This window comes from Balaenoptera musculus, chromosome 4 (assembly GCF_009873245.2).
Source record: "Balaenoptera musculus isolate JJ_BM4_2016_0621 chromosome 4, mBalMus1.pri.v3, whole genome shotgun sequence".
In the NCBI taxonomy this organism is placed as follows: domain Eukaryota; kingdom Metazoa; phylum Chordata; class Mammalia; order Artiodactyla; family Balaenopteridae; genus Balaenoptera; species Balaenoptera musculus.
In genome coordinates, this window is record NC_045788.1 from 96,963,536 (window position 1) to 96,980,391 (window position 16,856).

Here is a 16,856-nt window from a genome sequence, read left to right on the forward strand (position 1 = left end):
TGCAAGCAGACTATTTCTGGTGATGGCAGCAGTAGCAGCAACTGAGTTGATTTCCCAGCTGATACCAGTGATATTGGACGGCAGTGGTGGCACCAGACCATTAATGCTGGCAACAGGAATGGAGATAAAGCAGTAGTCAGGAAACTGTCAAACACTTCATCAACTCTTTATTCAGCATTGACCACGTTTCTGGTATCATGTTGAGTAGATAAATAAATGTTAACAAATACCCATTATATGCCCAGCCCCGTAATAGATGTGAGAGTACAAAGATGACTAGAACATGGTCCCTACCCTTCAGACGCTCAAAATTGAGTATGGGGAGCACACATGAGAACAAATAATTATGGCAATGTGGTAACTGTGAAAAAGAAATATAAACTTCTGTATAGTCCAATGAAAAGAGAGAAAACATATTCCCTTGTTTTGACATACAGCATTAGAGCAGGCACTGTGTTAGGCACTGTAGAAGACACAAGATAAATCAGACATAGATCCTGACCTGGGATGCTTATAGTCCAGTCGATGAGGTAGAACAAATGTAATTCTATAAAACAAGAAGAAAAGTGGTATGTTTTAGAAAGTTCCAGAAAAAGTATTTTAGGTTTTTAAAGGAAACCCTGCATATAGTAGACACTCAATATTGTTTTAAGGTGCATTCTACCTATTCAATCTTGAATGCCACTTTTTCCTTCTTTGATACCCTTTAATATAGTTTACTTTAAAAAATTTTTATTGAGTGCCTACTATATTGAGTGCCTGCTATACACTGAATATTTTTGATGAGGTCATGAGGGTAGGACCCTGGTCCACTGGGATTAGTGCCCTTATAAGAGGAGACCCTAAAGAGCTTGCAGCTCTCTCTCCCCTCTGGTGAGGGAAAAAAAAGAAAGAAAATCACCTGAGGACACAGTGAGAAGGCAGCCATCTGCAAGCCAGGAATAGAGCCCTCACCAGAAAGCTAACTGTCCAGAACCTTGATCTTGGACTTCCCACCTTACAGAACTGTAAGAAATAAATTTCTGTTGGTTAAGCCAACCAGTCTATGGTATTTGATTATAGTAGTCCTAGTAGACTAACACAAGTTTTGGTACAGGGAATGAGGCCCCCAGCCCCCCCAAATTGATGTCCTTCTCACCACAAATTCATGTACAACACAATTCAGTCAAGTTTTTTGACGCTCTATTATGAGGATTTCTTTCCTCCAATTTCCAATAACCTCTCCCTCATTTCCATCTGAGTTGTCACTGGAATGGCCTTTATCATCCATATTTCTACCAACATTCTGTTCATGACTATTCATGTATTTCTGTAAGATGGAAGCTTTGTCTCCTGCTTGCCTCTTTTCTTTCTGAGCCCTCACCAGAATCATCTTTAATGTCCTTATACCTATCAACAGTTTCTTCACAGCAATCTCGGCTTTTTCTAGCATGGGCTTCAAAACTCTTCCAGCCTCTACCCATCACACAATTCCAAAGCCACTTTCACATTTTTTGGTATTTGTTACAGCAGTACTCTATTCCTAGTACCAAAATGTATTGGTATTACTTAGGGTTCTCCAGAAAAACAGAACCAGAAATTTATATAGAAATTTATAAAAGGAACAGACTCATGCAATTATAGAGGCTGAGAAGTCCCAAGATCTGCAGTCTACAACCAGAGACCCAAGAGACCTGATGGTGTAAATACCAGTGTAAAAGCTGGCAAGCTCAAGACCCAAAAAGAGCCAATGCTTCAGTTCAGGTCCAAAGGCAGGAAAAGATCAATGTCCCAGCTCAAAGTAGTCAGACAGTTGAAGTTCCCTCTTACACAAGGAAGGGTCAATCTTTTTGTTCTATTCAGGCCTTCAACTGATTATGGCCACTCACTTTAGGGAAGGCAATCTGCTTCACTCAGTAGAATTGATTCAAATGTTAATCTCATCAGAAAAACATACAAACAAAAAAACAAAACAAAAACAACAACCAACCCTCACAGACACACCCAGAATAATATTTGACCAAACACCTGGGTTCCTCGTGGCCAAGTTGACACATAAAATCAACCATTATACTGACTATCTTCTGGGCTCTGGGAGTACAAAGTGAACAAAGTTTCTATCCTCATGCAGCTTATGCCCTATTGCAGGGTCACATAAATAAATAATTTCAAACAATGCTAACTGCTAAGAATGTGGACCAAGGAAAAAGACAAAGTGTAAGAAAGGATGTGGGGGTGGGCAGGGACATTTATAGGAAGTAGAGTAAGTCTAAAAGTCTTTGAGCTCAAAAATGAAATTGGAGGGACTCTGGTGGCACAGTGGATAAGACTCCATGCTCCCAATGCCAGGGGCCTGGGTTTGATCCCTGGTCCGCAAACTAGATCCCACATGCATGCCTCAACTAAGAGTTCGCATGCTACAACTAAGGAGCTGGTGAGCCACAACTAAGGAGCCCGCCTGCCGCAACTAAGACCTGGCGCAACCAAATAAAGAAAGAAAAAAGGAATGAAATTGGAGTTATGCTTTGGGAAGAGTAATCTAGTATCAAGGTGCAAAGTGACACATAGAAGAGAGGCACTACAGGTGGGGAAGCTAATACAGCATTCAGGAAAGATGAAGGAAATGGAAAAAAGAGAGAAAAGAAGGGAAGAAACTATTTATTGAGCACCTACTATGTGTCAGACACGCTTTTAAGTGTTTTCACATATTTGAACTGGGAAGTGGCAGGGGGCATGAAAAGGAAGAAAAATATTAAAAAGATATTACAAAGAATCATCAAGACTTCACAGCTGATTTTGTGTTTATGTATGTGTATACTGGTACATTTACTTGTACTTGGGTAGATACAGTTGGAAAAAAGAAAGGTTCAAAAAGGTCTAAGGTTTCAAGTATGGGTAACCAGCAAGGTAATACTGGTATCATGAGAAAAAAGGATTATACAAAGGAAGAGAATGAGGAGGGAGGACAATGTGTTATATTTTTTTAAAATGAGGCATCCAGGCAAAACTGCTCAATAAACAGTAGGAAATTACAGGGCTACAGGTGAAAAGATAAGTCATACCAGGAGATGTGAAGATAGAGATTATCTTCAGAGATATGGTACCTGAAACAATGAGATGTACTTTGGTTACAAATGAAGAGAATGAAGAGAAAGAAGAGGATATATTTTTATGGATTCTCATACTTGAGGAAGATCTAGAGGTGCGCTGTCCAGTATGGTAGCCATTAGCCACATGAAGGGACTTAAATCAATCTAAATTAAAATGAAAAATTTAGTTAGTCGTACTAGCTATATTTCAAGTGGCTACCATATTGAATATCAGAGTTATAAAACATTTCCAACATCACAGAAAGTTCTATTGGACAGTATGTACCTAGAGATTCATCAGAGTAGCAGAAAGAGGAGAATTTCGTCTCCTGAAAGCCATTCAAGTACAGAATGACCCATGGTATTAAGTGCTCCAATAAAAGCATATGAAAGCTAAAAACAAACAATAACTTGTGACTCTTAAAGCAGTTTCAGACTAGTAAAAAAGTTAGAAACTAGATTATAAGAGATTTTGGATGAAATTGGTGATAAATAGGTAGAGGTAACAAGTATAAACAATTCTTTCAAGTAACTTTTCAGTGAAGAAAAACAGAAAGAATGTAAACCTAAGGAAGAACTGAAAGAGAATCAAGCTGTGTATGTATGTGCCTAAGATAAGCATGTTTGTGGGCTCATTGGAAGGCTTGGCTACCAATCAACCAACCAGCTATCCACTAACTCTATCAATCAAAAAAGGCTTTGATGTAGCGATGACAATTGAGGGGATAGAATCATACAATTTTAAAGCTATGAGAAGCTTTAGGAATCATCTAATCTACTGGTCACATTATATAGAAAGCAGGTGCCCAGTCACACCCACAGCTTAGTAGTATTAAAAGCTAGAATAAGAACTCAGGTGTTCTGCATCCTAGGCCATTAGATGTTCAGCCTCATTCAAATGCCTCCTAAGACACAGACCAGAGAAGTGAAGAAAGCTTCTTCTATTGAGTTCCATTAATCTAGCAAGAAAATATCTATGTTCACATATATAAAACTTCAATTTAAAAAAAAAAGAGACAATTTTTTAACTTCTCTCCTTTAAAATTTAGAAAAACAGAACTAAGCATTGAGTGCCTACTATTTTGTAACAAACATTACACTAAAAAGACCTTAAATATCACCTAATTAAATTTTTAATATAACCTGTTTTCAGTAATTCACAGCTTAGAAATTTATGCATCAGGTCAGTGAGGTCACAGAGGTAGTGACACTTCTACTCAGTTCTATACTATAATCAATTAGGAAATAGTGGAGGAAATGGGAGAAAAAAGATGAATAGGCTAGGGAATGGAAATTAGATGTTTAACACAGTATAAAAGTAACAAGGACAAATTCATATACATGCCAATCTTAAAAATAAAACCAAAGAAAACCAACCCTTTAGATAAATAATTGCTAATTAAACAAAATGTTTCAAGGAACTCTAACATTGCCTTTGGAGGGAACTGGGTGGCTGGGAACAGGGTTTTAAGGAGACTTTTCACAGTAACTTTTGAATTTTAACAATAACAATCTATTACCTCTTCCAATAAATAAAGTTTCTTTTAAAAACTTTGTATGTTTCAGTTCCTACCGGTAGTTTGTAACTACTAGCATTCTACAATCCCCTGAGGCTGCAGAAAAATTGAAATTTCAAGAAAGAAAAATCCTAACTCTGTTCTGAAAAGGCAAGGGAAAAATTACATTAAGAACAGAAGACTTGCCTTTGGGGGTTGGGAATCAGGAAGGGAGAGGTCATTGCCTGCAACAATCACTATTTGATCAAACCAATTCTATTGCTATTATTTTTAGCTCATCTTTTGAGCCTGTTGCTAAGGAACCCTACAGCCCGAAAGCAATTTACTCACAGGAACCCACATGAAGCAAGAGAAAAGCAATGATGCTGAAGCTTTCTAATTAGGCCATTAAGTCTATTTTAGTGCCGTTTAATAAATTATCTCCTCTCGATTTTTATGCACCGCTATAGTGATGTTGAAAATCCTCTGTTGTACCCAAAAGCAAAATCATCATAAATTTTTAATATGAGGGTCTGCAAATCAGTATATCTGAAATGGGGAGCCATAGTTCTGGATTCTGATTTTCTATTAATACTTGTCTTTTATTCTTGATAATACTAAACAATTTCTTGTTTAGTATTTTCTATCAAGAATTCTAAACAATTTCTTGCAAGGGAAATTTTTGTATTTTAAGAGGTCTGGTGCAGAACATGAGGAAAGGATTTGACAAAGCTATTAGATATATAAAAGCTATGAATTGAAATTTCTACTTGGGATGTGGCAAGAGGGCTGAGACATCTAGTGCAAAACGACATGACAGTGGGCGGAACAGAGCACTGGCGAGACCGCGGATATTCCAGGGAGCGAGGTGTCAAGAGAATCCGGTATGACACAAATACGTACAGGAAATGTGGGAACTCTAGGTCTTCGCATTTCTACCCACTCAGTTCGAGAACCTCATAACAACACACAGACGTCATCGCTTTCGTAATTGGTGCAGACGGTGAGTCGCAGGGACGCCGTTCAAGCCGTTTCAACTGGAGCCAACCTGTATTTGCCCGTTTCCACCGAGCCTGATTTGTGCCACCTGCTGTTGCCCCCAATAACCTCAAATTCGTCCAAACTAAAATCTGGCCATGGTAGAGCTAAGAAGATCGGTGATACAGCGCGCTATCTTCAGCTTTTGGCTCTTTCCTCCCATATTTTTAAAAGTCCTTCCAATCCGTTGGTTTCCGAGGACACAGGGACAGACAACGGAGCTAAACACCGCCGGGCTCTAAGTAGCGTCAACGTGGCAGTAACGAGAAAACGAGGGGTCCAAATTCCACCAATAAATGAGGCAGCTCGGCCTATGCCCCGCCCACCACTCCTGCCAGCCAATAATCTTCACAACTCTTCTGCTACTCCCGCCCATTCTTAGCGCAGTTTCAGAGCTTCTTCCCGTCTTGCTCTGCTCCCCCGAGCACCAAAAACCCGCTGTATGTGCGTCCCTCTTCCACTTCGCTATACCAGAGAGCCCTCTGCCCTTCTTTATTGAAGGCGTAGGGAACGGCATCGGCTACCACCCGAGGCCCAAGATCCCAGAAGCTAGTCTCACAAACAGCAGCGGAACGAAAGAAAACAAAAAGGGCTGCCTGGAACTTTCACCGCACGCCCAGTTTACCTTGACCCGGAAGTGATTCACCACTCCTCCTCCCTTCCCACTCCTCCCTCCCTGGTTGAGAAGGGAAGAGGACGGCCAGGTCTGGCCCGGCATGCCTTGGGCTTCCGGTGACCTCTGGCCTTTTTCTGTCGTCCGCTCTTGCTGCCTAGCGTGCTTGTTCGCTCACTGCTTTCCGTCCTTGCCTCCCTCCCGTTTTTCTTCGCACGCTGCCTGGTGACTGTGGCGCCCGTGAACAGCAAGGAGGAGGTGGCGGAGGACAGTCGTCATGGCCGCCTCTAAGCCTGTGGAGGCGGCGGCGGTCGCAGCCACTGTTCCCGGCTCCGGGAGTGGGGTGGGCGGCGGCAGTGCGACTGCGGGCCCGGGCACGGGGGGCCTGCCGCGATGGCAGCTGGCGCTGGCGGTCGGGGCGCCCCTGCTGCTGGGCGCGGGTGCCATGTACCTGTGGAGCCGGCAGCGGCGGCGCCGGGACACTGGGGGCCGAGGCGACGCCAGCGGCCTGAAGCGCAACAGTGAACGGAAGACCCCGGAGGGCAGGGCCAGTCCGGCCCCGGGCAGCGGACACCCCGAGGGCCCCGGTACTCACCTGGAAATGGTGAGAAGCAGCTCCGAGCCCTGGAGGTAGAACCCGGCGTGTGCAGCCTTTCCTTGACGGGTTGTGCCCTTCAGGGGGCTTCCCATCAGACGGAAGCTGCCAACAGGCAGCGCATGGGTTTAGGGAAACTCAGTTCTGGCTGCCTTTATAGGGAATGGAGTAGCCCGAGGGCACAGGTTAGCAGCATTCGTTGAGAGCTTCCTTTTGGTTTCAGAAAAATACTTGCTTTTCTTCTCAGTGACACAGCATTTACCCTTAGCGTTGTGGGTACGGGGACATTTGCAAATGTGATGATTGTATTTAACTAACTAATGAAGGAGGCCAAATTCCCTTAACTATTGGTACGTTGTGATATGAATTGCCTTGGTCATGTCTAAGGCCTAGGATTTAATTAGTAATAATCTTTTAATAACAAGCGAATCCCCTTTTTTGAAGTATTTTAGGGTTGGGGATAGGTAAATACAGTGACTGTTGGTTGACAAGAGTAAAATGATGTTCAGTGGCATTTATTTCATCTGTGGGCATGAGTTCTTAAACTTTTGGGGTAGAAACATCTTAAATTCATTTTTAAATTTTACCTGGAAATTTACATGACCAAGCCTGACATACGGTTAAGCCAGGCATCGGAGTGTCTGGTGAATTAACTGCTTTGTATGGCTTTATTGAACTTTTAAATCCTTCTGGTATCTGACAGCTCTGGGGGGAATTGGCCTGGCTGCATTTAACAATACTGGGGTGAGATAACGTGAGGTGGAGGATTGTATCTGAGTCTGAGATTGTACAATGGCGGTTACGGAGTAAATCAGAGTTCACAGTAACCTATGGTCAAAAAACTCCCAATTATATACATTTGCAAGTTATTTCCACATTATACTATTCAGACTGAAGACATGTTTTTACTAAGTAGTCAAATTAATTTTAAAGGAAGTTCTGATGTGGAAGCAAACTACCTTTGTTTAGTGCATCCTATATATCTGGCGTTGTGCTAGGCCCTGAGAGAGCCAAATAGTCTTTCTAATAGGAGAGTAAGATACTGCTTTAAAAAAAAAATACAACAGAGATGCAGTACAAGTATGCTGGAAGAACCCAAGGACTGTGAGAACCAGGAGAAGTGTGCTTTATATTGGGCTCTCCAGCATGGTTACCTTGAGAAAGTCATTTTATCTCTTCGACGTTAGTGTCATCCCTGTAGAATAAGAGAATTAAAATATTGGATCTCTTATATTTCTTCCAGCCCTAAAAATTGGTGATTCTGAGTGCTGTTAATGAGAGTGGTAATCAAGGTGATTCTTTGAATTTGTCATCATTTGTCTTGTTTTCATATTTCTGAAATTCTCTGGTCATTTCCTATTTCATTAGCTTATTTTAATCACAGAAGAATAGTAGGTGAATGAAAACTACATAAAAGTTCTCTATTTTATAATAATCACCAAAAACAAAGATAACTTCTATAAAAGAAACAAGGCTTTGATATTTCATTGCAGTTTCAAATACTACCCCACCTCACCTCTTTGGTATTTGATAGAATTCAGCAAACTTTCAGATTTTAGATTTCCTTAAATCCCATTTTCACCTTTTCAGCATTGTCTAGGTCAACACTGTGATAATTATTAAATTTCATGGTGTATTGTAGTTTTATCAGAACATTTTTTTTTAATTTATTTATTTATGGTTGTGTTGGGTCTTCGTTTCTGTGCGAGGGCTTTCTCTAGTTGTGGCAAGCGGGGGCCACTCTTCATCGCGGTGCACGGGCCTCTCACTATCGCGGCCTCTCTCGTTGCGGAGCACAGGCTCCAGACGCGCAGGCTCAGTAATTATGGCTCACGGGCCCAGTTGCTCCGCGGCACGTGGGATCTTCCCAGACCAGGGCTCGAACCCGTGTCCCCTGCATTGGCAGGCAGACTCTCAACCACTGCGCCACCAGGGAAGCCCAGAACATTTTTTTTAATTCACCTGATTGCCGCCAAAAATTAGACTTTAACATTGACTTCTTTGTATAACTTGAACTGCTTTAAAATGATTCCTTTTGCCCCAAAATAAAACTGAGCAGAACACTTGCATATACTGTTCTTGTGGAATTTGTGGGGTGGTACCTGTAGTCTTGCTTTGAGTTACTAGATGATACTTGAGTAAAGCAACAGTAAGAATGTCTTTGCCGTTTTTTTAATGGAAATTTGTATTTTAGCTGATGGTGACCAAAAAATACTGAAAGACTGTTTTTTGTCTTTTTTATAGTCTAGCCCTCAGAGTTATTATTAGACTACCTAAATATAACTGACCACAAATTGTAATTTATTATTATCTGTGGTTGGAGAAATTGCTTTATATTTGAATAGCACCTTTAAATTGTCAACCTCAGTGGGTTTTGTAAACAAGAAAGCATTTGTTTGAACTGATGGAAAAACTGGCAGAATCCTGATGCTCTGACTGTTCTTTCTCCACCTGAGCAATAGCTGTAATTTTTAAGGCAATGAAGGAATGGACAAATATTGTCAGTTCAGGGTTCAATATCAGTGAATAAAGTGGAAAATCAGTGGTTATTGTCTGTTGGCTTATGTTTGCCTTAATGTAAAAATGAACTAATAAAATAACTGGGCTTCTGCCTGTTGGGTTTGAGATACTCACGTGCAAGCAGGCTATATCAAATTATTTTTTTTTTTCTGGGATAGCATATACTTGTAAAGCAAAAGCAAAAATTCATATTTTTGTTTAATTAATGGGGATTTTAGGATTTCACCAGAGAAAGGCGTCTAATCACAGTTGATAGTGTGTGAGATAGAGGTAAAGTATTAAATCATATTCCACTTTGGGCCATTATAAAATCTACCATGATGTGCCATTTTGCTTCAGTAATTTATTTTGAAAACTTGAGAATTACAGATTTTACAAAGTTGGTAAGGTTCTTTGCCAATCATCTAATCCACAGGACTTCTCAGACTTTGGGCCAGAGTTATCACAGGGGAGCATCATGCCCACATATTCACCAAGCATGGTATCTGGTTGCACAAATGTCTTAGGTATTTCTTTTTTCAAGTAACCTGTGATTTTTTTATTCTAATACATTTATTTATTTTTGGCTGCATTGGGTCTTAGTTGCTGCGCGTGGGCTCTCTCCAGTTGCGGCGAGCGGGGGCTACTCTTCATTGCGGTGCGCGGGCTTCTCACTGCGCTGGCTTCTCTTGTTACGGAGCACAGGTTCTAGGCACCTGGGCTTCAGTAGTTGTGGCACACGGGCTCAGCTGTGGCTCATGGGCTCTAGAGTGCAAGCTCAGTAGTTGTGGCACACGGGCTTAGTTGCTCCACGACATGTGGGATCTTCCCGGACCAGGGCTCGAACCCATGTCCCCTGCATTGACAGGCAGATTCTTAACCACTGCGCCACCAGGGAAGTCCCTGTGATTTTTTTTTCTAATGTGCATGTATTTATTATTGACTTTATAGTAGTGTTTTATCCAATTGTTTTTAATTTGATGATTTTAAAAAGCAGTTATTCTAGTGTTCAAATTTTTTCAATATTATGCAGGAGTTAACCCAACAGGAAATGTTTAGGAGCCACTAATCTAAGTCAGTCCTTTAGAATAGGAAGGGAGAGATGTACCTAAACATTTTAATAAAGGGGTCAAAAACTGAGTAACCTGCTGTTATCAGTCATGGTTGAAATGAAATAATTCTTCCCCCTCAATGATCTGTTTCTAATCTTTTTTTTTTTTCTTTTTTTAAGTCAGGGTCACTAGTGACATTCTTATATAATTAAGTCTAGAGAACACCTTTCAGTCTTTATCTTACTTGATGCTTTGCAATATTTCACATTGTCTTCTCTTAATTTCATAATTTTTCCTTTGGCTTCTGAGACACTATGTTCTCCTGATTTTCTTTGCTTTTCTTAAAACTTCCTGATACCTCTCTTTGCTGATTCCTCTCAGTCTCCTTTCCAGGCTCTTTTCTCTGCCTCCTTTGGTGACCTTCATGGTTCTGTCATAGGCATTCTTATATTCCATACCTTCACTGGATGCTTGCTTGCCCTCCAGAAGCTTCACTTAACACTTATATACTGATGGCCCCCTAATTTCTTGTTTATAGCCCAGACCTCTCAAAAGGCCCAGATTTAAAGGAAATCTTCACCTCATTACCTTACAAGTGTTTCACACCAGACTCCTGTTTCTCCTGAGACTATTCCTTATCATTTAATGCGTGTCATCTAACTAGTTTCCCAAGCCAGAAACTTGGATATCATCCCTAACTTTCTATTCTTTCCATGTTCTCCACATCCAATCTAGAAACATGTCCAGAAAATTCTACTTCTTAAATATCTGACTACTCCTCCATTCCCACTGCTATTTCTTGACTGAATAACTGATATTCTCATTAGTGTCTTCCTCCAATCCATTTTGTCAGTACTAGAGTAAATCTTAACAGTCCCATGCTTAGAACTGTTAAGTGGTCTGTTCATTGCTCACCAAGATAAAGTTCAAATTCATCATGATTTAAGACCCTCTGTGATCTTGATCCTGCTTACGTGTTGTCTTCATCTCTTGCCACTTCTTGTTTCTTGCCTTTGGATGTTCTGTAACAATGCCCACCCAGTACCCCTACCTTCTCATCCTTCAAGTCACAACATGTAGGTCATTTCACCTTTTCTGAAACTCTTCTACCTAAGCATACCGTTATGTGATTACATAACACTGAATTTTTCTCTTCCACAGCACTTACCATATGGTACTAGAGTCATTTATTCATGTCTTTCCTACTAAACTCTTGACTCTGTGAAGGCTGGGACTGGCTCTGTCTTTCTCACCATTTTTCAGAACTTGGCACAGAGCAGGTGTTAAGTGAATGAACTGATGAAGCTTCATTATTTGACATTTTTTAAAAATTCCCACAAACTGAATATTTTTTCAAAATTTCCAGCTTTTCATTTGTATTCTACCAGTTTATCCTAGAAATTGGTTTACCAGTCGTAAACCTCATTTAGGCATTCCTTTTATAAATCACGTGATTTTGTATGAACTACAACCATAATCCTGCAGAAGCAGCATTCTTTTTTTTTTTATAAATTTATTTATTGTATTTATTTTTGGCTGCGTTGGGTCTTTGTTGTGGTGCGGTGGCTTCTCGTTGCGGAGCACGGGCTCTAGGCACACAAGCTTCAGTAGTTGCGGCGCACGGGCTCAGTAGTTGTGGCTCTCGGGCTCTAGAGCGCAGGCTTAACAGTTGTGGTGCACGGGCTTAGTTGCTCTGCGGCATGTGGGATCTTCCCGGACCAGGGCTTGAACCCGTGTCCCCTGCATTGGCAGGTGGATTCTAAACCACTGCGCCACCTGGGAAGCCCTGGAAGCAGCATTCTTACAAGTAGGTTCTTCTTAGGTAAAGAGTTCTCTGTGTTACAATTTAGTAGGTGGGGTTGTTGTAGATTTTTAAATTTTAGGATGTAATAGGGAAAGGACTTTCTTATTATCTTAGGTATGTTTTATCCTAGATTTGATTCTTATAAAAGTAACAATTGGTTAATTAAGTACTGAAAGATTGTTTCTCATGAGGTAAGTGTTCCAGAGTTGATTGCTACTTCTATAAAGTTGGGATCCAAATTTTAAAATATGCCTTTGGAATTTGATAAGTTTAAGGGAATAAAACCATTTAAGAGAAACATTATGGAACCACCTCATGTATATTTTAACTGGATGTAAATGTGTAATTATGGTGATAAGTAATATAGTAGTTCCCTCTTACCCACAGTTTCAGCTTTCTGTAGTTTCAGTTACCCACAGTAAACTGTGGTCTGAAAATATTAAATGGAAAATTCCAGAAATAATTCATAAATTTTAAATTGTGCGCCGTTCTGAGTAGCATTATGAAAACTCACACAGTCCCACTCCATCCTACCCTGGATGTGAATCATCCCTTTGTCCAGCATATCCTGCCCGTTAGTCACTTTGTAGCTATCAGATTGACTCTTGCACTAGTAACCCTTATTTTACTTAATAGCCCAAAGCACAAGAGTAGTGATGCTGGCAATTCAGATATGCTAGAGAGAAGCCATTAAACTGCTTCTTTTCAGTGAAAAGGTGAATGTGCTTGACTTAAACGGAAAAGAAAAATAATCATATGGTGAGGTTGCTGAGATCTATGGTAAGAATAGATCTGTTTCTGAACTGTGAAGAAAGAAAGAGAAATCTGTGCTAGTTTTGCTGTCACATTCAAACTGTAAAATTTACAGCCACAGTGTGTGTTTAGTTAAGATGGAAAAGGCATTAAATTTGTACAATAAGATATTTTGAGAAAGAGACCACATTCACATAATTTTATTACAGTATATTGTTATAATTGTTCAATTTTATTGTTACTGTTACGGATCTCTTATAGTGCCTAATGTATAAATTAAACTTTATCCTTGATACTTATATATAGGAAAAAATGTATATATAGGTTTCAGTACTATTCACAATTTCAGGCATTCACTGGGGGTGTTCGAATGTATCCCCTATAGATAAAGGGGAGATTACTGTACCTATTTTATTTGCTTACACATGGATTAATGTACCTGATTCTAGCTCATTTCCTTTTAGTGACTATATGTGTGTGATCATCAGAATAATATTTTATAAATACTTGCTAAGAATTTACAGTGATTCCTTATTACCAAATTCATGTCATTGAAAGCCGTCGGTAACATAGTCACGTTACCATTGCAGGAATTGTTTTAGAGCTCCCTTTCTGGTCTCCTGAATTTCTTCTGTGTCTGTGTGCTGAATAACCCTTTTGGCGTTGTTTTTCCTCCTTGGAGTATTTTCCTGACTGTCCTTTGTTAGTCATTTTGGTTCCAGAGCAGATTGTTCTAAGTAACCTTCACTGAAGTAACCTTGACTGATGATTCAAACCCTGATTGTTTTCTTACTTTGTAGTCTAATAAATTTCCGGGGATTGTATCAATACTCTGTTGCTTTGTGTTTAAATGTAACTTGTTTTCCATAGTAGATTTATTTACCTGTGCAGGAGGTGGGGGGCAGGTTCCTAGGTTTTGTCTCTTTGACAAGTTTCAGCAGTGTTTGTTGTAGAGAGAGAAGACATAGTATTTACTATGTTTCTCGTTGTTTCCTTTTAGATTTATTACTTGAGTTATTTGTTCCTAATCCTTATGGTTTACCCACGTAGTTTGTATGTAAGTGTGTGTATATATGCAGTTGCTACTCTTTGAACTAAAAATTTTCTAGTTATTAGCTACACAAGTTTCTAATCACCTAATGTACATTTTCTTAATGTGAATTGGGGTTTCAGTGTTTGATCAGCGGTAGTTCTTTTCAGAGGCTGCAGTTCACTTGTTTCTTGCACTGTCTCTGGAGTTCCTTCAGGATAAAGACTATCCTGTTGATCGTTGTACAGTGGAGTCACATCAAATGTGCTTTTAACTATGATGAAATCCATTACACTTGCTTGGCAAAAAGCAAAAGACCTAATTATGCTGATGATTCTCTTTGTCCTTTTGCTCTGGGGTCAGTAGTGAGCAAGATATACCTGAACTCTTTCCTTTGTTTCAGTTCCAGAGTGTGAGTCTGGATGTGATTCTGATGATACTCATTCTTCATAAAGTGTGGATGACAATCTGTGCGGTATAGAAGTAAAGTTTCGGCAATGTGGAGTCAGATTGCTTGTTTGAATCTTGCCCTGGGCAAGCTTCTTGATCTCTCTGGGCTTCAGTTACTTTATGTGTAAGATGGAGATAATAATAGCACCTACCTTGCATTTCCAGTGTGTTACTCTTCTGAAGAATTTTCAAAAGTAATTTTGACAATTGATTTTTGCTTCATGCATTAATGTCAGGATTCTGTTCAAGTTTCAGCTCCACATATTTTTTGAATTCACTTAGCAGAATCACATGGAGTCATGGAGTTGACTCTGCTGGACAGTTATTCATTATGAAGAGATGAAACTTATTCAAATCCTGGATGGAAAAAAAGCTAAGTTATCTAATAGATTGTTTTAAATAATACTTTGATTGTGTGACATACTAGGCAGAAGTGAATGTCTTTCTTTTCTTTTTTATAATTTGTATTCTTACCAGTATTCACGAAGTTTAAATTTATGCCTGTGGAAATTGAATACATAGTACCTAGTCTTTTCAAACTGTTTTCTTTTAGGAAGAGATTAGTACTTTTTTTTTTTTTTTAAAGAATGTTTTGCTTATTTCTTTTAAATTTTATTTATTTATTTATTTATGGCTGTGTTGGGTCTTAGTTTCTGTGCGAGGGCTTTCTCCGGTTGTGGCAAGTGGGGGCCACTCTTCATCGCGGTGCGCGGGCCTCTCACCATCGCGGCCTCTCTTGTTGCGGAGCACAGGCTCCAGACGCGCAGGCTCAGTAATTGTGGCTCACGGGCCCAGCTGCTCCTCGGCATGTGGGATCTTCCGGGACCAGGGCTCGAACCCGTGTCCCCTGCATTGGCAAGCGGATTCTTAACCACTGCGCCACCAGGGAAGCCCCGAGATTAGTACTTTTTGAATCCACCAAAGTTACATGTGGGAAGCGGGAGTGGCAGGAGTGGAGTAGCGGGAGTTTGGAGGCTTGTGTATAGGCAATAGCAGTGGGAAGTTACTGGAAGGTTTTAAGCAGGGAATGATATGGTCCAGCTTACTTAAGAAGAGCTTTCAGATCAATCAGAAACTAATTTGTTGTAAGAAAAGTAAGAGAAAGATGCATTTTCACAGAATTTTACTGTAAAATGTTATGGAATGTTCGGAACCTTAAAAAGGTTACCAAAACCAAGAGTGATTTCCAGTAACATAATGTCTTGATAGTCTTTTAAATCTCCTTAGTAGCTTTTAGATATGAAAATAGACCACATGAAAAGATAATAGCATTTCAGGGTGTTCCCATTACATTCTAGAGCTGTATGTCTTCATTTCTCATTTATAAAATATGCTTTCAAAACTGCCTTTGGGCTTATTTTCCAACTTCAACCTTTAATTCCAAAAGTTCTTATTATAACTTGAGAAGGTAGACTGAGTGGGGGAGAAAGTGACTGAAAAGCAGTGCAAAGGATTCCTGAGTTGGAATTAAAATCCCTTATATTATAAAGAATTGGTAGTTGTATATTTTCTAATTTAAACTTTTTTCTCCAGTGCATTTATTTTGATTTCTACCTGGTATTGGCCTCAAAGCTTGTGAAAAAAATGTCTAATTCCTGACACAGCAGAATGCTGGTGTTGATTGATAAGCGGGCATTGTGCTAAGTAGCTTTTTGTCCTAAATTTTACCGGTGGGCCAAAATAATTAGCTTTTCTGTACTGTCCCTGTTGTAATGCCATTCTTTCTCTGCATTTTTGTTAATGAAGGGAAGCAGTTGGACAGAAAGTAATGTGGTGGTGGTGGGGGGGGGGTGCAATGAGCAGAAGGTGATAGGGAGGTTAACTGAGATATTGTTCTCCCCAAACATGGTTTGGTAGCGCTCTGGAGTGACAGTGGGAGAAAATTTGCAGTTTGGTGATTTGCCTATGTAATTTGATCCTTTTTCACTCAATGTCATAGCATCTTTTTTTTTTTTCCCAGTACAGTAAGGAAAGGAAATTAAGCAGGTTCTGATTTAGGCCTTAGGTGATAAGGAATTTATAATAATTTTTAAAAATTTATTTTATTTATTTATTTTTGGCTGTGTTGGGTCTTCGTTGCTGCACGCGGGCTTTCTCTAGTTGCGGCGAGCAGGGTCTATTCTTCGTTGCAGTGCATGGGCTTCTCATTGCAGTGGCTTCTCTTGTTACAGAGCATGGGCTCTAGGTGCGTGAGCTCAGTAGTTGTGGCTCGCGGGCTCAGTAGTTGTGGCTCACGGGCTCTAGAGCACAGGCTCAGTAGTTGTGGCCCATGGGCTTAGTTGCTCCGTGGCATGTGGGATCTTCCCGGACCAGGGCTCAAACCCGTGTCTCCTGCATTGGCAGGTGGATTCTTAACCACTGTGCCACCAGGGAAGCCCCTAGGAATTTATAATACTTTTTAAAGGGAATCTATTGTTAAACTTGACTGAATGGAGGGAAATGGGTAATTGAAAAATTC

At 40.1% G+C, this 16,856-nt stretch overlaps 2 protein-coding genes across 3 annotated transcripts in view; one reads left to right on the forward strand and one right to left on the reverse strand.

The window, feature by feature from the left end:
• LNP1 (leukemia NUP98 fusion partner 1) overlaps positions 1–6,272 on the reverse strand; it is a 37,231-nt gene extending 30,959 nt beyond the window's left edge. The window contains exons 1-2 of one of the 2 annotated variants that reach the window (XM_036850269.1): positions 902–940; positions 503–547 (exon numbers count right to left, since the gene is read on the reverse strand). The gene's annotated coding sequence lies outside the window, so the exon portion shown is untranslated. Of the gene's footprint in view, positions 1–502; positions 548–901; positions 941–6,227 lie in introns of those variants that run through there. The other variant, XM_036850271.1, reaches the window with a different exon arrangement.
• The window catches only part of TOMM70 (translocase of outer mitochondrial membrane 70), a 50,056-nt gene continuing 39,175 nt past the window's right edge, over positions 5,976–16,856 (forward strand). The window contains exon 1 of the mRNA XM_036850267.1: positions 5,976–6,819. Within this exon, the coding sequence (XP_036706162.1) occupies positions 6,493–6,819 (327 nt within the window). The 5' untranslated portion in view covers positions 5,976–6,492. The remainder of the gene's footprint in view (positions 6,820–16,856) is intronic.